At 38.9% G+C, this 25432-nt stretch overlaps 1 protein-coding gene across 1 annotated transcript; it reads left to right on the top strand.

Annotated features, from left to right (window-relative positions):
• Nucleotides 1-24735, top strand: dgat2 (diacylglycerol O-acyltransferase 2). The gene is made up of 8 exons (XM_041800554.1): nucleotides 1-250; nucleotides 3854-3982; nucleotides 4220-4327; nucleotides 6649-6719; nucleotides 14528-14732; nucleotides 18103-18277; nucleotides 21906-22108; nucleotides 23225-24735. The coding sequence occupies exons 1-8, from the start codon at nucleotides 211-213 to the stop codon at nucleotides 23377-23379; spliced, it is 1086 nt and encodes a 361-aa protein (XP_041656488.1). The 5' UTR covers nucleotides 1-210; the 3' UTR covers nucleotides 23380-24735.
• The last annotated feature ends 697 nt before the right edge of the window (nucleotides 24736-25432 follow it).

The following is a 25432-nucleotide window of genomic DNA, read 5'->3' as shown; positions in this document are numbered from 1 at the left end:
CTCCACCTGCACTGACCAGACTCCTCTCTCTCTCTCTCTCTCCGGTCTGTAGCTCCTCCTCCCGCTCTGATTAAATGCCCGCTGCTCCCCGCGCTCAGCTGCAGTTGACGGCAGGCCGTGTGAGAGGAGCTGTGGAGTGGGACTTTTATCATCCTGTCAGCAAGCGACAGTTTCTTCTCTGACATCCACCCCAAAGAAGAAGAACCAGCCATGAAGACCATCCTTGCTGCTTACTCCGGTGTCCTCAAAGGTAAAAACAACTGTTAGTGGGGTTCAGAAAGTGTATCAAGGCTGCAGCAGGCAAACCAACAAACAGGGCAGGGGTGGTCAAACAAATCTGTTCAATGGGTCAGAAAGTCAGTCCACGCCACTTTGAACTGTCATGATCGTTTTTGCTCAATAAGAGGCACTTTAGGACATCTGGTTGAAAAAGTGGCATGCAAACTTTAAAAATGTCACAAATTCCTGTTAATTGTTCTGAAAACTTTGTGCTAGAATGCTGCAAAGAAATCCAACCTGCAAGCTGCTGCACAGAAATTGATGATGATAAGAAAAAAAGGCAAAATATAATTTATCTAATGGCATGTAATTGCTAAATGTGTCCTATTGTGGAATGAGTGGATGCAGTTATTAAAGCTGCGTTTTTGGCTCTGCTTGTGCACCAAAATGCTTTTAAACTCAGGCATTGATTTACTCATTGTAATGTTTGATTAGAGATCCAAACTATGTTGCAACAAAATTTGCACAACTTATGACATGTTGATTTATGCAGACAGCCTTAAAAAGCAGATTCTATACAGTTTGATTATTTTGCAGAATGATTTGTCATTGCTGGATGTCTCCTCTTTTGCATTAAGCAAAAGCAACCTTTTACTTTGAAACTTTGCCACTATTATTATGACACTAAAACACATTTGACATACAAGGTTTGCTAGGTATAATATTTAATTTAGCTAATGTAGGTGTAAAATCACTCTCTGAAGTGCTTGATATGACATTTGTGACTCCACATGCTTCTGCACCTACTTTGCAGCCTTCAGCTCTAACTTTTGCAGCATGATTTTGCATGAAAACCCAATAATTGTATTAGTTTTTCCCTAGTTTCCTGTCTCAAGTTAATAAAGTCAGCGTAGCTGGATTGTTTTTGTTGTTTGATTTGGCTTTCACGGCTCCAAATGCCACTGCATCCACGTTGTGACCTTCAACTCTCCAGCTTTGGCAGGAAAATTTTGGCACCAAATCACATTTTTTTAAAGGTTTATCCCGGTTTCTTTTTTTTTAAATTCTATTAAATAACTTTACAGGTTTAATTTTTTAAAATTTGTGCCTCCAGATGCCACTGGTCTACTTTGCAGCCCTCAATTCTGCAACTTTGGCAGTGTAATATTTGCATGAAAACACATTTACTTGATACGTTTTCCCTCCCTTCTGATTTTTATGAAGTAAGGTGTCATTTTAATTTGGCATATGTGACTCTATTTACCTCTGCGTCCACTTTAAAGCATTCAACTCTGCCACTTACACAGAAGGATTTTGGCACAAAGCACTATTATTTTATAATTTTACCTCAGTTTTTGTTTTAGATTCAGTGAAGTAAGCATGGGTTGATTTTTGGCAATGTCTGATTTGACACTCCAGACTTTAACAAGCCTCTGAATTCAGTTTGCAATCTTCAACTCTTACCTTAGTTTAATTTCCCAGTTTAATACAGTAAGCATCGTTGGATTATGATTTGATTTGCAGTGGTGACTCCACATGCCTGTCCGTCTATGTTGTAGCCTTCAACTCTGCAACCTTGGCAGGAGGATTTTGGCACCAAGGCACGTTTATTTTATAAGTTTCACCTCAGTTTCCTTTCCAAATTACATGGAGTGAGAGTAGGTTTTATTTTTGTAGTATTTGATTTGACATTTGCCACTTCATTTGCTTCTACGTCCACTTTGCAACCTTCGGCCCTAACTTTGGCAGCCTGAATTTTGCATGAAAACACAAATATTTCATAATTTTTACCTTCATTTCTTTTTTGAATCCCAGGAAGTGAATAGAGTTTCATTTTGGAGTGTCAGATTTGACATTTACGCTTCTGCGTCATTGTCGCAACCTCTAACTTTGGCAGTGGGACACTGTGACCAAAACACATTTATGTCTTAACATTTTCATCTTGTTCTCTTTTAAATTCATAAAGTAAGCACTGATAAAGTTTATGCCGTGTTTGATTTGGCATTTATGCCTCGTTATGCCTCTGCGCCTACTTTGTCTTCTTCCTGGAAACTTGAATATAAAGTTTTTACTGGAAGTGCTTTTCTTGTGAAGAGGTTTGCTTTCTTTGTTGCAAGGTTCCCCAGCATCTTCGCTTGCATTTTGTTGCAGAAGTTTGGATACACAAATTGAAATGTATAATCAAATAAATGAACTGCTGTAGCTGTTAGTTATCATGCTGGAATTCATCTGTCAACACTGACAACATGCAGCTTTCCCTTGGTGTTTCTAGCATGATTTTGGTATCAAAATACTTTGATTTTATAGGTTTAACATCAGTTTTTTCACGAAAACAAGAGTAGGAGTTGTGATTTCACCTGTTGAAGTGTTTGAATTTGCTTCTCTGACTTTTTATGCCTCTGTATCGACTTGTTTTTACTGGATGACAACCATAGAGTATTCACTCAGCTTTCTGACCGTGCATTGTTGCTGTGCTGCCTCATATATTTTGACTGTAAGTGATTAAGTGCATGACAGAAATTGCTCCTAATCCTGTTAATTTTGCATGCTATGCTAATCTTAAAGAACACACTCTCATTGCTGTCTTTTCCCCGTTTGGATGCAGAAATAGACTTTTGTTCTGAAATTTCATCCCTTTTCACCTCTGTAAGGTAACTCTGCCATTGACTCCGCTCTAATTCTGGATAGTTTAATCCTCATTAACGTCTGCTGAACTTTAGGAGCTGATTTCAGCCTAAACAAAGAGTGTGGATTTATCCGCACCACTTAGGCTGTAATCTATTTATGAATGAAAGTCTCACAGCCTGGTTTGGACAGTGCATTATTCAATAGTTGTATATGCATGTCAGGGTTTTTAGATGGACTTAAAAATATGTGAAATTGCCTTTTAAATGCTCCCTGCAGCTTTAGATGAGTCTTTAGCTGACAGAAAAGGGTGCTTTAAGGACTTGAAATTGGACATTTAAGTCATGCATCTCTGCAGAAAACTCCGAAACATGCTGCTTTTAGATCTACATGGTTGCGTCATGTAGGAGTATTGGTGTTTCCGTCTCCTGGTTCACAGAGGGACTGTTAAGTGGACAGATAAAGCCATCATTGTATCCTTGCCAGCTCTGTCTCCCTGCATCACTGTCTGGCTGTGATTCAAGCATCGATAGCCTTTAAGGAGTCATAGGTAAAAGAGTAGCACAGGTAAAAGCAGCAGCAGCAGCAGCAGAAGGAGGAGCAGTGTGCTGGGTTATTTTCAGTGTGTTCAGATGGGATTAGAGGACAGAGTTGTCCTGGAGGAGGAGGGGGATCTTCTCTCTTATTGGCTCTCGGCCGTAGGAGCTTGACTAGCTTTAGTGCCTCTTAGCTGCGCGTTACTTTCTGCTCTCCGTTCGCACACAGCCTCCTCACATGTAGCCGCACTGCTTCTCGTATGGCCTGCTGAGTGAGGAGAGCTGGTGAGTAGCCAAAACAGAGCCACTAAGGCTGTGCTTAGTTAGAAATGATGTGCTTGACTTGTTTGACCTCACGTTGCAGGAAGTGTTTAGTTTCTTTGTTGAGAAGAGACCTGTCTTCTATCTTTTAAGGCATTTGTGGCTATCTTCTTTAACCCTGTTTTTCTCACTTCTGCACTTTTTCTTTCTAGGCACCGGCTCCAGCATCCTCTCCGCCCTGCAGGACCTGCCCATCTCGCTGTGGCCCTGCACGTCCAAGATGGAGAGGCATCTGCAGGTGATCTCCGTGCTGCAGTGGGTCATCACCTTCCTGGCCCTGGGTGAGTTTCTTTGTGTCACTTAAGCTGTAAGAAAAGCGGAGAACCTGTAGTCTCATTATGGTCTCATAACAAGGAGGTCAGACCTCTGCGCTGCACTCATACTTATGTCTCACTCCTGATTTCTTTCCAAGCCGTGAGGTGAATATTTTCTCTGTTCTGTAGCTCACAGTAATGGATTGGTTTCAGTATTTCAGTAACACGCCTTCTCAAATGCTTGATTGTCCTCTCTGCCTCCAGGCGCCGCCTGCACCGTGCTGCTCATCTACATGTTCTGCACAGACTGCTGGATCATCGCTGCCATGTACACCGCCTGGCTCATCGTCGACTGGAACACCCCCAAACAAGGCAAGGTGTTTCACACCTCCATGGAACATCTCTTTTCTCTAAACAGGCCGGGTGATGCCTTTTTAGGGTTAAAATGTCATGCTAATCAGAAATCAATGGTTTAAAGAGGTTTGACATCACATGAATGAAAGCTGTGAGACCTCTGTGTTACCTAAGTGTTGGTTTATTGGTTTTAATAAAGTGAGCCAACAAAGACCTGATTATGTTAACAGGATGTTTTATAAATCTTAAATTCCTCCTTTCATAAAGATCACATCTTCTGATTTGAAGTAAGATGGAGGCTTTTAGCGGTCATTAAAGCTACGTGACATTCTAAATGTCTGAATTAGTCGGTCGGGTTGTTGAGTTTTATTTTGGTACAGACAGAAAAATCTCATAAGTATAGAAAGGTTTCCTTACATCCAGCTAGTTGCATTCAGAAAGTATTCAGACCCCCTTCACTTTTATCAATTCTCTTTGAAAAATTGAAAACAGAATTAAGACCTTTCTTCTTGGACATTGCAAAACTCCACATAAAAAGTCAATACGCTGTCTTTTCCACTGAGAAGAGGCTTCCATCAAGCCACTCTGCCATAAAGCCCATGGAGGGCTGCAGTGATGGTTCTCCTTCTCCTTCCTTCGCCCCAGATTGCTCAATTTGCCAGGTGACCAGGTCTTGCAAGACTCCTGGTTGTCCCAAACATCTTCCGTTAGAGAATTATGGAGGCAGCTGTGCTCCTGGGAACCTTCAGTGCAGCAGAACCTTTTTGTGGCCTTACCCACATCTGTGCCTTGCAATAATCCTGTCTCTGAGCTCTGCAGGCACTTCCTTTGACCTCATGGCTTGGTTTTTGCTCTGATATGCATTGTCAGCTGTGAGACCTTCTATAGAGAGGTGCCCTTCTCAGCAGCAACCCAGAGAAATGAGAGGAACCTGAGCTTAAAGTCAAGAGATTTTGCAAAGGGCCTGATAATTTATGTCAATCTGATATTTCAGTTTTTTATTTGTTATAAATTTGCAAAAAAAAATCTAAAATTCTGTTTTCACTTTGCCATGAGGGAATACTGAGTGTAGATTAATGGGAATAAAATTTATTATATTTCAACTGTAGCATTAGGCTGAAACATAAAACTAAAAAAGTGAAGGGGATCTGGAAACTTTCTGAAAGCACTGTATGTTTGTTTGTAAATGGCGTCATGTATGTAAGTAAGTGAGCAAGCAAAGATGGACTGAAAGTACATGTGCATTGTCAGTATTAAGCCCAGTTTAGACCAAAGATCACAAGTCACATTTAAACTTGCAAGTGCATGCAAAGGGCCGCTCTGCAAAGTTCTAAACACGAGATGAAGCAATGGCTCTTATAGTCACTCAGTTTAGAGTGATTTATTTCTAAATTTACTGCGAAATAAATCAGCCTCAACAAGAGTGTTGGTTTCATCGACTAAAACTCTGACCAAAAATGTTCAAAAGTATTGCACAAAACTGTTCTGCATCTTTATCACATTAATATTTTGTAACAGAAGACTTTTTGATCCTGCTCTTTACCAACTCCTTTGACATCACCATGAAGTACGGCAGTAGAATCACAGCACATATATAAACACAAAAATTCTTTTCTAGCTCAGTCTGATTATCACTCAGGCCGGATCAGACCACAGGATTTCAGCCAGATTTTGCTGAAGCCTGACTGCAATGTCGCAGCTCATCGTCAAATGCCAGGCCCGACTATGAGACGCCCCACGACCATGATTCAAAAAGACTAGCATGTCAGAATTTGTCTCGCATCGCGTTTGACCTCCTGACCTGACATTAACGACCTAGATCCTGATGCCTACCAATAGCTTGTTTTTGCATCATTTACTAGAGTGACATTCAACTCAATAAATAAGGATATATACACCATGAAATAAAGACCAAATTTCTATCCAGCCTCTCAAATGTGAAGATTAGTGCATTATTTGGTTGCACCAACAGTTTATATGCACTGCTTGCACAACTCAACACAAGGCATTTACGTGTTTTTTACATTCATTCAAAGTGATTATATACAATACAATATTTCTGTTCCACTTTTTTTCAAATTGTGCAGCACTCTAGTATTTTTTAATGCTTTAAATGTATTCAGGTGTAGAATTTGTACTTTTTACTAAAGTGATACAAGTAATAATACACTTTGTAAGGGGTCTGGATAGCTTTTTTCTTCATTTCATAATACCATTAATGTATATTTTTCCCCGTTTTATAAAAAATCAAGAAGAGGTTATTTTCCTCATAAATATGGTAGTCATTAGGATGGTTTTGTTGTAATAACGTGATTTCTGATCCGTCATGTTCTCTCCAGGTGGCAGGAGATCCTCGTGGGTGAGAAACTGGACGGTGTGGACGTATTTCAGAGACTACTTCCCCATCAGGGTGAGTACAGATTCAGAACTGTGCCATTTTGAATCCTAAGACTAAAAACATAAGAGAGCAGGATTTAGAGGGAGATATCAGGATTTCTACCAGCATGACAAGAAACTTTGTAAACACATGCATTAAGCTGCTTCTCTCTTTAACTCTCCTAGTTCAGTCTGATTTATCATGTTAATTGATTTCCATGCGTACACAGGTTTATAGATGATCTTATCAGAGCTGTGTGGAGTATCAGCTGTCAGCTCCAGGCTGCTCCTTGTCCCGGGACCATAATGATGAGGGCCTGACGTCTGTGTCAGACTTTGTCCTCTCTGATAGATGAAGGAGCTGTGCTAGGCTTGTTTTGATCAGCGCTTCTTTAGATGAGAGGACAGACCTGGGTCAGAGAGGAGGAGAGTCTTATCACAGACTGGCACGGTCACAGTACGTGCAGCGGGGGAAGAGGGTGGAGGGGTGCTGCTGATGTTACAGTAGTGGTGGTGACTAAAACGATGAGGGAGGTAGCTAAATGTCAAAGTCTGACTGTTTAAAGGGAGGGTGGACACCCTCCCTGCATGAGTCAGTCAGAGTAAAACCCTCCAAATCATCACTTTACAGACTAAAGCTGCAAACATCAGTCAATAAATCATTACAGAACAACTGGCAACCCCATACTCATTTATCCAAGCAAATATGGAACACCTTCACTGGTTTATATCCTTAAAAAACAAGACTATTCTTTTTAAAAAACTGACAAAAGCATTCGGGCCCTTGGCAAACACACTTGACATTTAGCTCAGCAGACTTCCATTTCTCTCGGTCTTTGCTGACTACAAAAAATTTTGTTGCACTGAAAGTTCCCAAGAGCACACTGGCCTCCATAATTCTCAAATGGAAGAAGTCTGTCACAACCAGGACTCTTCCAAGAGCTGAGTGTCTTGACAAACTGAGAAGGGCCTTAGTAAGAGAAGTGATCAGGAACCTGACGGTCGCTCTGACTGTGATCCTGTGTGGAGGTGGGACAAAGTTTCAGAAGGACAGCCATCACTGCAGCCCTTCTCTGATCTGGGCTTATGGCAGAGTTGCTAGATGGAAGTTTCTGTGCAAAATAAATGAAAGCCTGCTTGGCTTTTCATGTGGTGTTTATTGCAAACTCCAAGTGGTTTTATCTTTCTTAACCTGACAAATACATTTTTAGGATTGATGGAAATTCAACAGCGTGAGCATGATATTGTGCCAACATTAGCAATTATCCAACACTTAGTCCTATACAAAGGGGCACTGCTTTAAGCCAGAAATACATGTTGGTCAGTTTATTTTAAAGCTGATAGTTTTTTTTTTTATTTTAAAATGAGAAATCCAAAATAGTTCTGAAGCCCAAATCCAAAATTTAAAAATCTTTCATAATAACTCAATAAAAAAGGAAAGATTCATTCAAAAATTCATTTTATCATTTTTATATTGTTTTGAAATATTGATTATTGGAGCTGTAACATAATTCTTATGTCACAACACTTTTAACAAGTCAGACAGGGAAAAAATGTTTCAATGTCTCATTGATCTATTTTTCAGTTTTCCTTATTTTATACAGCTTAGGGCAGTCAAAGACTACAATTTTTTTATCATGATTAATCTCAGTATTTCTGTAATTAATCAAGATTAATCGCACCCTTTTGTTGAGTTGTAAAATTCTAATATTTTACGTTTTAAACTGTTTCGTCATTTAATTTTTTTTACTGTCTCTAAGGGTAAATGACTTCCTGTTTGAGTACAGACCTACTTTTAGAGGTAGATCGAAGATGTAAAGATAGACTTAACCATGGAAAAAGGAGCGTGCTATCAAATGAAAGTGAAATAAAAGAACATTAAAAAGGTTTAGAAGACTTCTGACTGGTCCACTCTGAGTTTTTAAGTGAAATAAGACATTAAGGAGCAATGGTGCAGGAAGACGATGACACACCTTCAACAAAGTGTGTTGAAAGGGACTATAAAGCATACGATTAATCACAATTAAAAATATTACTGCACTAATTGTGGATCTTAATTAATTGCAATTAACTCAATTGATCTTGACAGCCCTAATACAACCATAAAAATGTTTTAACCATTTCTTATGTTGGAAAAAGAACAAGAAACATAAAAACTGAACAATAAAAAAAATCTTTTTTCCCCTATTTTTGTTCCTTATGTTTAAACAGTCATTGTGTAACAGGTTTTTCTGGATTTCAGATTCCCAGTTTCATAATAAATACACTGACCCAGGTTCCAGGTTATCTTGGGAAAAAAGTGATTTTGTAAGGCGTGCAAAAATGGATTTCTGGTCTCCTCCAGAATGTATATCTACATCCCTTAATAGCAAGGTGTACCTAATAAAGTTGCCGGTGAGTATAGGTAATACATCTGCACCAGCAAACACTCCTTAGAGCAGCAGTAAGGGATCGTTGGTACAATAATGTACAACCAGAGTTGGCAAAATGCCAGCTTAGCTTCCAATCACACATTTAATGGCAGATCTGATCTGATTAAAATTTTAAGTTGAACTATTAATACAGTTTTAAAAACGTGAAGAAGCCACGAGAGGTTTTTAGCTTGGCCAACATTAGATTTTATCTTACAGCTTTCTAAAATGCCAACAATGCCATCATATTCCAACCATTCTTAAGGCATGCCGCCTTAATCATCATAATTATATATGTTTTAATGATAACACTGAAGAGATAGGATACTGAATGCTTTATTGATTTATGCGTCAGTGCTGTTAGACTGTGTTGCAGCTGCTGTGTATAATGATGTTCTTATGACGTTTCTAACAATTATTCTCGCTGTCACAAAAGTACATTTCTCTAGGGGACAAAAACTAACTGAATCCTTGTTAAATCAAAAGTGTCTTTCCTGCTGAGTTAGCTTTGTCTTTTTGTAAGCTTCTCCCTCCTCAGACTGCTAATGACACATTCGCTCCCACACAGCCAGTTTGATTTGATCAGTCCTCTCCTGAGTGTTTCCAGTGATTATTAGAAAAAACATTTAACAACGATGGTGTTTAAACGTATTAAATCCCCTCTGTGTGATCAGAAATCCTCTGAGTTAATCTACAGTACAGAGAAAAGAGAAAGAGAGCAGACGGGATTGAAGTGGAGCTCTCTGCAGCTGGACTTTGTCCATCACATTGATCTGGACTGTGTGTACTGTGAGGTCTCTGCAGGTTGATGAGATCATTAAACAGACGCTTGATGCCAGCTCAGTCTAAGACAGAGTTACAGCTAGACTTTAGTCAGATGGAGTAGATTTTACTGTTCAGCAAAGTTTGAGTCTGTCAGTGTTGAAATGTAAGTTTTTATTAAACACAGATAACATTAAATGGTCATCTCCTGCAACTAAAGTTTAAAAAATACTACAAGTAGCCCACATGAAGAGATGCTTTACAGCTCCATACAAAGGAAGCTGGTGCAAGTTTTATCAGGATACGTTTGTATAGACATACAGTTTGATTAGATTTAACTGAACAAATAGATATGAAGTACTTTTAAAGACCATGACATAGTCGGTTTCAAGAATCATACATTAAATACAAAGAAAAACTAGAACCAGATAAATGTGTTGGCTTTAGTACTTTAGTCTAAAGGAACACTGGCATAAAAGAATAATTTCTGGTGTGTATGCAAAACTTTTGCATGCTCATGAAGTAGTTTTGCAAGCAAAGGAGATGGTTTCTGGTGTGCACAAGAAAGTTTTGCTCACCAGAAATGATCCTGTAAGCAGGAGTTGGTTTCTGGTGAGCACCAGAGATTAAACCACTGTCACTCCAGCTCATCAAATATGCGATCCCATTAGGGGTTCTAATGGTCAGGAGTGTTACCAAGACTACTTTCTTCATCTCCATCAGTTTTATCTTTCAATATCTTGTTCCAAAATTTCGGTTGGCAGCAGATTTTTTTCAAGAAAGAAGGAATGTTGGAGCTTAAATAAAACTAACTGCTGGGGACCAAAAGTAACTGAGAAACATAAGTGAAGCTCAGCAGTGGAGTGGCATGAAACGTCCCGGCCACTGTGGCTGGTGGGGGTTGATGCATGGAAAATAAAGGAGGCAGGGATTTGGATGAACGTTGAATAGTGCTGGTGTGTTTTGGGCTTTTCTTGATAATGTGGTGATCCATTTTTACCAAGTTTGTTCCTCTAAATCAGCCATTCAGCCAGCACGATATGTAACCAGGAATTTCCATGACTGTGCAGATAATCAGCTATCCCAGCATAAATCATCTAAACGGTCTCATTTGCTCCTGAAAACATGTCAGTGTAGGGGTCATGCAGTTTTATTTCAGTTTAGCAGGTGTTCATCGAGTGAGAAATGCATAAAAGTGTGTTTTTAGGGTCTATAAGACCACAGCGCATTTCATACATGGCATTAATTGTTAATGTTATTACTACATAAATAACTCACATGTAAAATGTTAAATGTAAATGGATTTTTCAACACTTTAAAAGGTGCCTTGACAGGAAAAAGGTTGAGAACTAAATATTACGTATTATTCCTTTAAGGACTCAAAAATTATAAATCATAAAAAAAGATCTTCCAAATCAAATTTGAAAGTAACCAACTTTTAAAATGTAATGAAAGCCATGAACGGGTTTTTTAAACAAACCGTTTATTTTAGTATAAATAATTTTAAGTTTCAGTGAATTATTGTAATACCTTCTGGGCATTTTAATCAAGACTGTGAGTGGATTTCACCAACACAACACGTCTATGGGGGGCTTCCAGGACAGCTTAGGGTTGTGCCCAACACAGATGGAGCATACTGTGGGCCTAAATCCTCTGGAAGACATTTATGGTAGGATTATGCAAAATCTTTCTTCAGTGAGAGAAATAAGTAGCAAGAGAATTAACTAGCTCTGTGACTTTTTAAGATGTAAAAAAAAACCCTAATCAACACCAGTCTAGACACTTGAATATTTTAATGTAGGCATATTTTTGGTTAATAGTTTGATAGCATATGTGTTGGGGGACAGGGCTATCAGGCCACCCTGGGCATCTTCTTAGACATATCCCCGTTAATCATATTAAAAAAAAAAGGGGGCAAAGGGTCAATAATATTTCATAGATTATTATTATAATTATTATTTTACCGCAACAGGCATTTTCCTTTAAAGGTTTTGCTCTAAATTAATGTAGAGAAAACTAAAGCTGATTGAGTAGGAGGGGCTCTCAGGAACGGCTAAGTGAGGATAAAAGCATAGTGACAACCATGATGCCAAACTGGAGGCTTTGAAACAGTCCTCTTCAAACCAACTGTAGAAGCTGCATCAGCTTCTTTCTTCAAAAGTGTATATGTTTTATATCTTTTCGTACTAAATTGCTGATAATTGCCGTAATCTGTGAGTCCGTGCTGATCAGTATTTACACCCCTATCCTAGAGCTAATGTAGGGCAGGTGCTGGTTATCTCTGACAAACGCATGATAATTATTTATGAGTTGGAGGCACCCCGGACAAAGTCTGACGGTGCTTTAAGAAGTGTGCTGTGTGACTGTCATATCAATATCTGCATCAGCACCTCAGACAAAGACCCTTCTGTGATATTCATGCTTTTGCCGTAAACCAGTGACTTTGATGTGGTCTACTTCCCTTCATCTGTTTCCAGTCACTATTTAGACTCTATTTGTCCTCCTTTGGCCTGTTGTAACCCCGGTACAGCTGCCATCCAGGCCAGGTGGACTCCTGCGGTGCCGTGAGAATCTTGAGTGTGATCTCTTCTGACTAATGCAGTTATGCAATGCTGGTGTTTGCCTTTCTATGAAGGCGGCTCTGTGTACATGGAGTGGTGGATCTGAGTCTACAGAGTAGAGCGCTGTGATGGCTTCATATAGGCTACGATTCTGCAGAGTCAGATTAAAGATCAGATTTGAAAAGTTTACATTTAAAAAGTTAAAGATGGTGCTTAAAGTTTCCAGCTGTGCTGTTTTGCTGCCGGTCTGAGCAAGAAAACGTGTTTATTGGGTCATTGTTTTATGACTGTACTAGACAGTCATGTCAAGTTGAAGCTGATAAGGATGTTCTTACACTACTGAAACATAATCTGTGTCATAAATTTTATAAAACATATAATATCTACATAAGGAGCAGATTAATATGTGGATGTAAGCCCAGGAATATTAACTGATAATGCTGTGCACTCTTTTAAACAAGGGTTGTATAATTATGAAAGAAATTACATGATGATAATGCTGAATTTTTATACCATCATAATAATAATGATCATAACCATAATAATGATCATAATCATAGTTATTATTATGATTATGTCATTATTAATAATATTCTAATTATATTAAAAATTATAATTAGAATATTATTAATAATATTCTAATTATAATAATAATAATGTTTTGTTTATTGTAATTTAACCAGAATTTGATCAGTTTCAAAACATTGAAACCTCATATTTGATAGAAAATAACTCAAAAACTGATAAACAAATATTTACTAGAAAAAAATATGCTCTCATTTAGTTTTTTTGCCAACAACACATTTCCAAAAAGTTGGGACAGAGGCAACAAAAGGCTGGAAAAGTAGTGCAATGCTTAAAGGACAATAACAGTTTGTGCGACAAAAGTTAAGATTTCAATGATTTACTGTTTTTTGCATTCTGGTTTTGTTCATATGTTACAGTGTCCCAACTTTTAAGAAAATGGGGTTGTAGTTCTGTGTGATTTTGAAGTTATGTAAATGATTATCGACTCAAATAATGGTTTAAAAATGTTGGCTAACTTTTTTTCCATGAAGAAGACTAGACTAAGGTTAACTAAGAATTAATCTTTGCTGTTAGAAACGCTGGCGAAAAAAAGTTTTATATTCATCAAGGAGACTAAATGAGACTTAACCGTCATTCATTTCTGTCAGACATTCAAAATTCATGATATGAAAGAGCATGAGCTGTTAGGTAGATTGAATCTGTAGCTGTTCTTCGCTGCAGCTGGAGAACAGTGTTCATTTCGGCAGCTATTTTTAATTTTAGTTTTCGTCTTTCGATGAAATGTCTTAGTTTTAGTCACATTTTAGTTTTAGTATAGTTTTAGTTGATGAAAACTCAAACGTTTTAGTCTAGTTTTAGTCCATAAAAAGTCCTCACATTTAGTCTTTACTTTTAGTCCAAGCATTCATTCTCTTACCTAAATCTGATACCAAATCATGTTACTGTGTTCTCTGCACCCTGCCAGTCCCGGGGTCCCTGCTTTCTACAGCTGAGAGGCAGAATAGCGACAGATGCATTGTTTTTTTTTTTTTCAGTTTTAGTCATCACAGATCTTTTTTTGTTAGTCTTAGTCTAGTTTTTGTCATGAAAAAAGGCTGTCGCCAATCATTTTTAGTCATAGTTTTAGTCGACAAAATTAACACTGCTCTAGAAAACGGGGATACCAGGTTTTGCAGGGTGCAGAGAACTCATAAGTGAGATTTGCACCAGATACAGGCAAAAAGAATCAATGTTTTGTCTAAAATGTAAGGGGTTTGTATAACCTAAATCTATAAATGTTTGTTTTGTACATCTCAAACTCAAGGTTATAAATGAATTTTTTGACCAAAATCCAAACAGATCCAGAAATAAAATCAACCAGGCAGTATCTAGTGAAACTTGTGTCTTGGTGTAGTAGTTTTAAAAGAATATAACCAGTGTTAGATACAGGATTGTATCTCTGCTTCTGTTGTCAAACATTTACCCCTCATACTATCTAACCCTGCGTGTTTCCCCTCAGCTGTTTGTGTGGCTCCAAACATCGGGCCCCTCGTATATTAATGAAGCTCACACTGCTCCTCTTTGTGCCTCTTGTCCTCCAGCTCATTAAAACCCACAACCTGCTGCCCAGCCGGAACTACATCTTCGGCTACCACCCACACGGCATCTTCTGCTTCGGCGCTTTCTGCAACTTTGGCACGGAGGCCACCGGCTTCTCCAAAAAGTTCCCAGGCATCAAACCGTCCCTGGCAACGCTGGCCGGGAACTTCCGCCTGCCGGTGCTGAGAGACTACCTGATGTCTGGAGGTGAGGGGATGGCAGTCTTGTTTGAGTTCTTGAATGTCTGATAGCACTGATGACTGCGTCTGTAGGAGGGAGGACCTTTGGACAGATTGCACAGCTGAAAAAGCTTCTGTTTACTTGGATCTGCTGATTTGACGGGCTGATAGAGTGCTAACTGTTCTGTCCTGAACGCCTGTTTGTTGTTCAGGCTTCATCTTTGCCCATAGATACTGTACTTACTCTCTGAGGTTACTATAGTTTACTGAACATGTTTCAATCGTTTTCATTGATATTTCCAACCACATAGTACATCTGTGTGACACCATGGTTGTAAAATAAAATAATTTCTCTGCTTTTACACAAAGTTGTATTTAAAAATAAAAGTCAGGAGTGATGAAAGTGCACACAGTTCTTAGAGTGTGCGCTTGTGGGCTGATTTTAGACTGAGGTGTTTGTACGACCCGCAAAAACAAACAGTACTGAAGATCTATATCTCTATGCTTAATACCAGAAATCTCTGCTAGCAGGTCAGCGTAAAACAAAGCAAAGTAAAGATGTTTTAAAACAGAAAACAGACAAAATCAATGCGGCCACTAGCACAGAGAAGGCAGATCGTATACATGAGTTAATAATTAATTTATTAGTAGTTTGAGGTTCAGCATGGTATTTCAAGATAGTCTTTACATTAAAACATTCACGCCAGACACATTTTTTGTTTGCTTTTTGCATTTTGAGACTTTATTTAATGCCGTTACAATATTGCTTACTGACCAATTCATTAGGGACGTCTGTTTAACTGCTCATTGCCCCAAATATCTAATTATCCAATCACATGGAGGCAACCATTTTGGCATGTAGACATAAGGCTCATTTACAGTCTACATTTGAACCGCATATTGATAGACAGATCTCTCAGTCCGTACTCTCCGTTAATTTTGACCGTTTTCTTTAAGCTTACAGAAATGGATCAAATGTTGCAAAACCGCCATCAATCGTGGGGGCAGTGTGGAGCAATGCAGCCAACAGTTCAACCCAGAGTAGCAAACACAACGAAGAAGAAACATCTGAAAGAACTTGATCAAGTTTTCTGAGGAAATGTAATACAAACATATCAATGATGTTAGCTTACCAGGGCACAAAGACAGACGACTGAGCCGAGACAGGCCACTCTTTCTTCTCTCTGAGTTTTTAACTTCCCCTCCAACAAGGAAGGGTCCCCCAAACATCCGACTGGGCAAGAAATTGGAATTGAAGTGAATGAATGAATGTGCCACTGTTGTTTGTGGCAGGCGTTCATGTTGTTTACACAAAATTCCTACAAATCATTCAAATGTTGCAGCAGAAAAACATGAATCATGACAGACCGGGCTATGGTTGTCCAATCTTCTACTGTCCAGGCACATTTAAAGCAGACTAGTATCAACTAATCCTCTTCAAACCTGTCCATATACATGAACATACCGCTGATCCAACAGAGGGAACAATGTGGGCTTGAATGTCTTGCCCATGTAACTTCAGTACCTTCCAGTTGAAGGAATGACCAACTCTCTGTACTGGGGTGCAGATGCTCTACAGATAGACACGGCCCCTTGGGGATATTTGGTTTTACAACCCCAATTCCTAAAAAGTTAAGGTGCTATGTAAAATATATGTGCTGGAAATCACTGCAGGGGCTCAGGAACACTTCCAGATATATTTATCTGTCAACACAGTTCACCATGCCGTCCACAAATGCAAGTTAAAGCTGAGTCATGCAAAGAAGATGCCATAGGTGAACATGCTCCAGAGTGGCTGCCAAAGCTTACTCAGAATAGACTGAGGCAACATGGAAAACTGTTCTGTGGTCAAATTAATCTTGGCATCCATGGTTCTTTATGGAACCACAGATGCCATGTCCTGCAGCCTAAAAAGGAAGGACCATCCAGGTTGTTATCAGCACACAGTTCAGAAGCCTGCATCTCTGATGGTATGGGGTTGCTTTATGTTTATGGCATGGGCAGCTTACACATCTGGAAAGGAACTATCAGTGCTGAAAAGTAGATAGAGGTTTTAGAGCTCCTATCCAGACAACGTCTCTTTCAGGGAAAGCCTTTCAGCAAGATTGTGCTAAATCCCATACCACATCCATCATAACAGCATGGCGTCACAGTAGAACAGCGTTAATTTCGTTGACCAAAACTATGACTAAAAATGTTTGACACCTTTTTTTTCCATGATGAAAACTAGACCAAGACCACTCAAACTGAAAAAAGTAAGTTTAGTTTTCAACAAGGTTATTGAAACTAAACTAAAATGTAATTTAATTTTCTTCTGACATTAAAAATCCATGATATTTCTCTATGGTGGGTAAATCTGTCACAAAAAACACACTTCATCTGTATCTTTTTTGCCTCTGAGCAATAGAAAGCAGGGACTTCAGGTTGGCAGAGTGCATAGAACACACAAAGTCCCAACTTTTTGGGAATAATGGTTTTATAAACATTCATGGAATTCATGTCATTAGGAACAGTTAGCCCTGATGTTAGGTTGAATTCGATGTTCACCTCCTGAAAATTGAGACAACAGTTCTGATGGCCTGGTGGCTGGGTTGCACCCCTTACACGGGGACTAGCCCTCCAAGTGGGCAGCACTAGTCCTTCCTTAGTCTCTCTCTGTTTGATTGCTAACTTCATCTACTGTCCTCTAAATGAAGACTTAAGCCCATACATTAATCTTTATATCAAGGCGTATTGCATGTACCCTGGTGTTAGATTATCGGCTACAGACAAAAAAAACCATCAGAAGTAATAAAGTATGTGTATCTTTAAGTATTAAGAACAGCAAGTAACTTTATTTATAAAGCTTATTTCATGCAAAACATATAAATCAGTGCACTTCACTCAAACAAAAAACATTGAGGAATGGTACACACCATGCCTAACAAAATAGCTGATTAAAATATGAAAATATAGATAAAATATAGAGTCTTTAAAATCATACTAAAAGAAATAAAAATCATTTTTAAAAGAAACATAAATTTGATTAAATATTTTGAATAGTTTTGCATTGCAATAAGAGCAAATCAGGGCTACAGCACTGTAAATTCAATGCTGTATCGGGCAGAGTATTCATACTTGATTACTTCCTGCCTGTGGCGTCAGTAGATCAGGTTTAACACATGCTTAGCATGGTTTTGTTAATCCTGCTGAGGTGCTAAACATTGCCTCATTGAGCTGCGAGTACAGTAAAGTGGAGCTTGAATTAGGGCAATACAGTATCTACAAGTAAACTGGGTCTAACTGTGAGATATTAAGTCGTTTTTGATGAATCTGGCCATGACAGATCTATGCATTCAACTCTTTGCACTGATTTTATTTCTTCATTTTTAATCCTTCTCCTCGTCTGTGTTCTTCAGGTATCTGTCCGGTGAACAAGAACTCCATCGACTACCTGCTGTCATGTAACGGGACAGGAAATGCCGTCGTCATCGTCGTAGGAGGAGCTGCAGAGTCTCTGCAGTGCGCCCCCGGCATGAATTCTGTCACCCTGAAGAACCGAAAAGGCTTCGTGAAGCTCGCTCTGCAGAAAGGGTGAGCAGACAAAGCAAGGACATGTGCGACTAAACATGGCCTTCACAGAAATCTGCTCTGACACACTAACACCACAGTCGGGGCCATCGCTGAATGAATAAACCTTGAGTTATAACTCGGAGACAGGGTTAAAACCACCTCTCCAAGAGCAGAAACCTTTCAGAATTTTGCAGCATCATAGTTCAGAGATCAGGCATCCTTTGATACAGGTCAGACTGTCTGAGCTGGCATTGAACTGCTCCCACACCTCAAAATGTGATATAAAGAAAAGTAGACCTGTTTTTCTTTCTCACCCAATGGAGGTAGATTACCTGGAGATTGTTTTGGATCAGTGTTCGCCTCGTGTCAAGGAGCTTAAAGATTAGAAACATAGACGCAGTTATGCAGAGAAGGAGTCACAACAACTAGGTTAGCATTCCAGCTCAGGCTGTGTATTAAGGTCACTAGTTTACTCTCACTTAAAGTTTACATTTTTGATTTGAGTCCACTAAAACTGACTTTTTTCAAATAAAGCAAATTCAAGGGGAAACATTCATAAACATTTTTTTGAAAAGATAGAAAGAGAGGCTTTGGCTGCATGCATCTGTTCCAAAGAAAATATGTTAATGCAATATTGCATGAGAGGGAGTGATGTTGTAATGAATATTAGCGCTGCTGTGATCTGGCTATGGGCACAAAGCCTCAGACCGAGTGCCCACAATAGTAGGGTCTTAACTGGTCCCAGGAGAAGGCCCCAACTAAAGTTTGATTTGCATGAAATTTATGTTATAGCATACACCGTAGGTATGTGTAAGGCAAGCTGACCTTTTTTATATGATACACCATTCATAAACTGCAATTCAAAGTGCTTTGCATTGCCTAAAAATCAAGAGCATCGAAAACATAACAAGCAGAAAAAGTAGCAAGGAGCTGCCACCGTGTGAACCCATCCTGCAGGGATGGGCATGAGGGCTTTGTTCAGTGCACAACAGGTAGCAGGTGAAGGCAGTGACCTTGGTGTGCTCATCCCTGGATGTGTAGTTATTGCAACTTAAACAGTTATAGTCTCAAGTTTTCCAGTGTCTCTCATGCCATAGCTGCATCTATGTGGTTTATAGAAGGGATGTGCAGTACTAGAGGCAGGCATTTCTGTTTGTGGATATTCTTCCATGGGGTCAAAAATCCAGCTTTACGCATCCCTAGTTTGTGGATAACAAACCAAATGTGATTGAAATAAAACAGATTTAACTCCAGCTTGAGAAGTAAACTTGGATTAAATCAGAGAACTATGTTAGAGAAAAAATCCAGACCAAATAAAGAATAAAGGAGTTGATGCAGATGGAAAACTCTTGAAAGGGCTTAGAGCAGTGGCTCCCATTCTTTTATCCACTGAGCCCTACCTTTACATATATAGGAAGATCTGTGGTCCCCTAGGACCCACACAAAAAAGTGTCTTGTGTCAAAAATAAACATCTATTTGAACGGTTTTCATTGTTTATAGCCAAACAAATTTGCCCAAAACACAAGCTTTATTACCAAAAGACCTTTGTGTGTACCATTTCTATGGATTTTATCATAATTTTAACCTAATTTTAACATCCTCAGAGTAGACAGGCCCTCTTGTCCCCCCATGGTCCCAGATCCCAGGTTGACAACCAAGGACTTAGACCATGGGTGTCAAACTCAAGGCCCGGGGGCCAAATCCGGCCCGTGGTGCAGTTATACCCGGCCCTATCATATTTTTATTATAACTGGCCCACCAGTATGAGGTCTGCAGATTTCCTCCAGTATAAAAATGCAAACTTGGGGCGCGTGGTCAAGGAGCGCACCATATACACAAGCGACCCGGGTTTGAATCCGGCCCGTGGCTTTATTTCCTGCATGTCTCTCCCCAGCTCTCCTCCCTGTTTCCCACTTTATCCACTGTCCTATCTAATAAAGGCAAAAAGGCCAAAAATAAAGCTTAAAAAAAAAAAAATGCTAACTTAACCTTAATGATTTATAATATCCTTGTTGAGTCACAAAAATTAGAAAAGGTAAACAATAAAAATAATTTGATAAAAGGTCAAGAATGTGGGGAAGAAAGTAGTGTTTTCTCTATATTTTAAATTTTGCATTTCCCAGTTTTGACTAAAGGTTATGGTTTTGACTTTTTATTTCATATCTTAACCTTTACATCTCATAACTTTGACTTTTTATCTCATGTTTTTACCTTTTTAGATTAATAATTTTAAATTCTATTTTGACCTTTTAAAGTCATGTTTTTGACTTTTATCTTGTGTTTTGACCTTTTTTAACTCCTAACTTTAACTTTATCTCATTTTTACCTTAAAAAATGCAGGATTTTTAATGTCTTCTCAGTTTTTTTTTACCTTTTTCAACTCCTAACTTTAAATTTTAAATCTCATTTTTTTACCCTAAAAACACAGTATTTTTAATTTCAATTCAAATTTTGATATTTGAAACTCATGATTTCAATGTTTACCTCATATTTTGACTGATAAAAATCATAGTTTTGAATTTTATCTCAGTTTTTGACTTTAAAATAAATTCTTTCAACATTCTATCTCATATTTTGCCTTTTAAAAACATTGTTTTGACTTTAAATGTCATGTTTTTACCTTTTAAACTGAAAAGTTAGACTTATTTTCTCAGATTTTGAGTTTTTAACTTATCATGTTCACCTTTTAATCGCAAAATTATTTATCATCAGTGCCAAGGTTTTTACCCCCAGAATTCATTTCTGGTGAAAATAAGGTTGACATTTTATGGTTAAATATTGACCTTGTTAGGCCCTCAGGGTAGACCCAAGTTCAGAATCTGGCCCCTGCTGTGATTGAGTTTGACACCCCTGCCTTAGACCATAAAGCTGTAACACAGAATCTGTTGGCACACTGATATTATTTTTACAATGAACAGTTATAAACCCTTGCATAAGTCAATCATAAGGTCTGTGCAATTCTTGGAAATAAAAGGCTAATGTCTTTTTAGAAATAAAAGTCCAAAATAAGGAGCGTACTGAGCTGTAATGAATTTTCGGCTCTTTTGGATGATTTAAGGAAAGTCGGTTTCCTGATTACATAAACTCTTTCATAACTGTAGACTAAAAAAACTCAGCTGCTCAGCAGTGAAGCTGAAAGTTTATGTAAAATGAATAATTCATTTGGTTTTGTGCAGAGAAACCACAGCAGTGTGCTCGCTCAACAGTTACTTTAAAACATGTATGATAATTGACAATAATGGAACATATATGCTGCCTTTTTTGAGTTTCTGTTGTTTCTGCCACCTGATCTTTCCCTGCATCCATGTAGAGGCATATCTCTCAGCTCTGTACGTTTATCACAAATGTGCCATTCCTCCTCAGATACGACGGCACTAAAACAATAAAAATTTCCAGACTATTAATTCAGGTTATACAAACAATTACATAACAACAGGACAAAGTTTAATTCTCAAACATGGGAACAGTGTTGTTTTTTCTTGTTTGGTATTGATTTAGTTCCAGCCACTGAACACTTGTTTTTCTGTAAATTATATATGTCAAGGTTTCAGTCATCTGTTTTCCTACCGATTTGGATGTTTGAATCTGTTTAAAGGTGCTGCTTTTTTATAGAAACATACATATTTTTATGTCCTTGTGTGCTCTTAGATCCGACCTGGTTCCGGTGTATTCCTTTGGTGAGAATGACGCCTACAAACAGATCATCTTTGAGGAGGGGACGTACTGGAGAACTCTCCAGAAGAGGTTCCAGAAGTTCCTAGGCTTCGCCCCGTGCCTTTTCCACGGATGTGGCCTCTTCTTCGGCAACTCCTGGGGCATCGTGCCTTACGGGAAACCCATCACCACGATAGGTAGGTTTTTTCTACTCATGTTCAGTGAAAATAACTCTTATCTGTACTCTGCTGTTCCAGCACAGTTTATTAGAGGGCAGTGACTAATAAACTGTGAATGGATGAGCAGAGGGATGCAGATTTTTAAAGCTTTTCTTTATACGTCAGCTCAGTTAAACTTAGCTGTTAACCAGAACCAAGACAATCCAGTCTTTCTTGCTCTTAACCATCTTCTGTTAAAATTAAAATAAATTCAGATAAGCATCATTCATATAAAACTTTACAGAAAACACATCTTATTAAAAGTGCGCTTGGTGAAACTCGCTCAGTTTGTGTGGACTTGGAGGCTGCTGGGGTTGGCCTATTAAAGTAATGTTGCAAACCAGAGGAAACTGGTTGCATGGGAGGTTCTAGTGGGGGGGGGGGCAGCTTTGTCTGCTCTGAGGCTGCTAAAATTAGATTTGCAAATATTGACTTACACCATGATAAAGCAGTCATTAAGTAGTTTATACAAAGATCTTTTGGTAAGAAAAAAATGCATAGGCTTTTTTTAGGGTTTTAGCAGTGAAACAGTTTCAATCTATGTTGATTTTTGGCGGCTGTGTGTGTGTGTGTGTAGGGGTGTGTGTGTGTGTGTGTGTGTGGCGGGCGGGGGGGTACATGTAGACATGGGGGTTGATATTATGTTTTGTATGAATATTTGGCTTGATGAGCTCTACTTGGAGCCATTACCCAAGTCAAACAGGAAACATACCGTTTTTGAAAAATTAGAAAAAAATTATATTCTTTTTTTTTTGGGCCACTTCAACGGGTCCTTTTAGGATTAATTATTATTGTTTAATGATTCTAATTTCTGCAGTTTTGCTTTCTATGTTCTAACTATTCTTATCCCACACGAAAATGAGATTGTAAAACAAACCAAAATGATATCACTCATAAATGAAAGCTTTCCTTCAACTTTTTCCCATTGGCTTTTGTGGTGGCATTTAGTCCCATTTTTCCGTTCATTTAGTCTATGTTAATGTTGAGCACTTGTTCTCTATACTTTCTTTTGAATAAAGCTGCATTTTTAGAGTGAAATTTGTTAGATAAAATCAAGTAGTTAATGTGTTTTAACCCTCTCTTGTTCCTTTACAGTTGGGGAGCCAATCACAGTGCCTAAAATCGAAGACCCCTCTGAGGAGATGGTGGATCTGTACCACTCGATGTACATCAAGTCCCTTCAGTGTCTTTTTGACAAGTACAAGACACGGTTCGGCCTGAAGGAGAGCGACGTCCTGCACATCCAGTGAGAGGACAAGGGGGGTTCCTGTTAAGACTCTGAACTGTGTCAGCACCTCCAGACCCCCTCCGCCTCCCCCTTTCCCTGCCCTGCCCCCCCCCGTCCAATCTTGATGCCCGGTTTGGATCATCTCTAGACTGCAGACTTCATACATGAGCACATTTTGCTAAAGAAACCTTTGCTCTCTGCATCATACCGCCCACATGTGTAGTCATAGATCCTCCTCAGGTAGCGGCGGGTTTGAACTCTACTCACCTCTTCCTGCCGCTGTCATCGGGTTCATCGGTCCGGGTTGGATAGAGTTACACCAAATCCCAGTCTGAAAATGTGCCTTTCCAGTTTCTTTTGAACTGTCTTATCAGTGCAGAGCGGGGTGAGGTCCACTAGATGGAGCTGGAGGGTAACAAACAGGACTAAAAGAAGTGCCAACAATCTTTTCTCATGCATCCATATAATTCTCCTTTTAGGATCCCATTGTATGCTGAATGCACAACCAATGCAAACTGAAGCTACCACTATAGTGTTGGGATCAGAAGCCCAAAGATTAATTGAGCCAAAGACCTGCAGTATCCCCACAGATAGCATGTATTTCCACAGTATTAAAGCCAAAAGTGGAGGAATTTCCAGGGTGGATTTATATTGTGAATGCACAATACATGTGTGCCTGTGATTGTATAATGCCATAAAGTATTAATTGTATTCTGCAGAGAGGAAAAAGCCAATTTGAGAGCTCGTTTCCTCCAATGAATATTTCTGATGCACTTTTTGTATTGCTGAACAATAATGCCTTTGATAGACAGTTAGCAGAGACGGCCATAGAGCTGCCTGGGTTGACTTTCTCCCTATGTCCTACAGGTGTGCAGGTCTGGATGGGTGTGTTTAGTCTATGCAAGAAAAATTGCAAAAATGACTTGAATGTTCAAGCATTTTTGAGGTTTTGAGCTGAAGATTTATGGGTGAAAATCTTGACGTTTGATGATTCCAGTGTGCAGTGAATCCCTGTGTAAGAATGCCATGGGCTGTAAATGATAAAGATTGGAATTATACTGGTGGTATAACTGGTATGATGTGATAATGGAGGGTGTCACTGGTACTTTTTGTAAAATAAGAGTATATGAGTGCAGAAAATATCCTGGAAATCATCAAAGTAAGTAGGTTTGGGTCATGTAGATGGATGGTGAGTTATAAGACTGTCATTTGAAGAGAGATTTCCTCTGATTTCACTGTTGTGACTTCTTATAAAGAGCAGTGTAATTCATGTGCAATAATGAATTTGCAAGGAATAAACAGCGAGACCCGTCTATGGGATGAGTAGCATCATCTGTCTGCCAATATTTAAATTAAACTTTTGTATTTTTCAGAAGGACATGTGTGTGTTTCTCTGATTTGTTTGTCGACACATTTCAACCTGCACTCTGGCATGTTTTTAAAGCTGCATTTCATCTAAAATTTACTCCACAAGGCATCCAGTATTTCAGTCTGATGGCTGTTAGAGCTCTGCCGGACCATCTCAGAATTTACATGGGCTACTTTTTTGTCAGCGTTGAATTATACACACATGTAATCCCTTTTAAAATAACTATCAGTTATCAATTATCTATTAGCTATCAATTATCACATCACACTAACTGAAATTTGGCATGTAGTGTGTTGAATTAAGAATGCACTATTTGGAAAAAAGGTATTTGGCCACATCTGTTAATTATTGAATTCTGGTGAAAATCAAGAAAATGAGTCTCCATTTTGCAAACATTTTTGGTCCTGTGAAATCTCATCCATGTTGGATATTCCTCAGTCAACTGTAAGTGATATTATTAGAAAGTTGAAGCATTTAGGAGTAACAGCAACTCAGCTATGAGAAGACTTGCCGCTCTATCCGTATGGCAACAGTTTGGCGAAAGCCGTTTTCTGTTCCAACATGACTGTGCCCCTCTGCACAAAGGAAGGACTATATAGACATGGTTTGATGAGTTCAGTGTGGAAGAACTTGCCTGGCCTTCACAGAGCCATGACCTTAACCCCACAGAGCATCTTTGGGGTAAACTAGATAGGAGATTGCAACA

This window comes from Cheilinus undulatus, linkage group 12 (assembly GCF_018320785.1).
Source record: "Cheilinus undulatus linkage group 12, ASM1832078v1, whole genome shotgun sequence".
Classification (NCBI taxonomy): Eukaryota; Metazoa; Chordata; class Actinopteri; order Labriformes; family Labridae; genus Cheilinus; species Cheilinus undulatus.
The sequence above is the reverse complement of the archived record's forward strand: the minus strand, read 5'-3'. Positions and strand labels throughout refer to the sequence as shown.

Excerpts from the sequence above, each read along its gene's own strand:
- dgat2 (XM_041800554.1), top strand. The coding sequence starts at position 211 with ATGAAGACCATCCTTGCTGCTTACTCCGGTGTCCTCAAAG. Across the intron at positions 4,328-6,648 it reads CTGGAACACCCCCAAACAAG|GTGGCAGGAGATCCTCGTGG; the intron begins GCAAGGTGTTTC and ends TGTTCTCTCCAG. Across the intron at positions 14,733-18,102 it reads AGACTACCTGATGTCTGGAG|GTATCTGTCCGGTGAACAAG; the intron begins GTGAGGGGATGG and ends TGTGTTCTTCAG.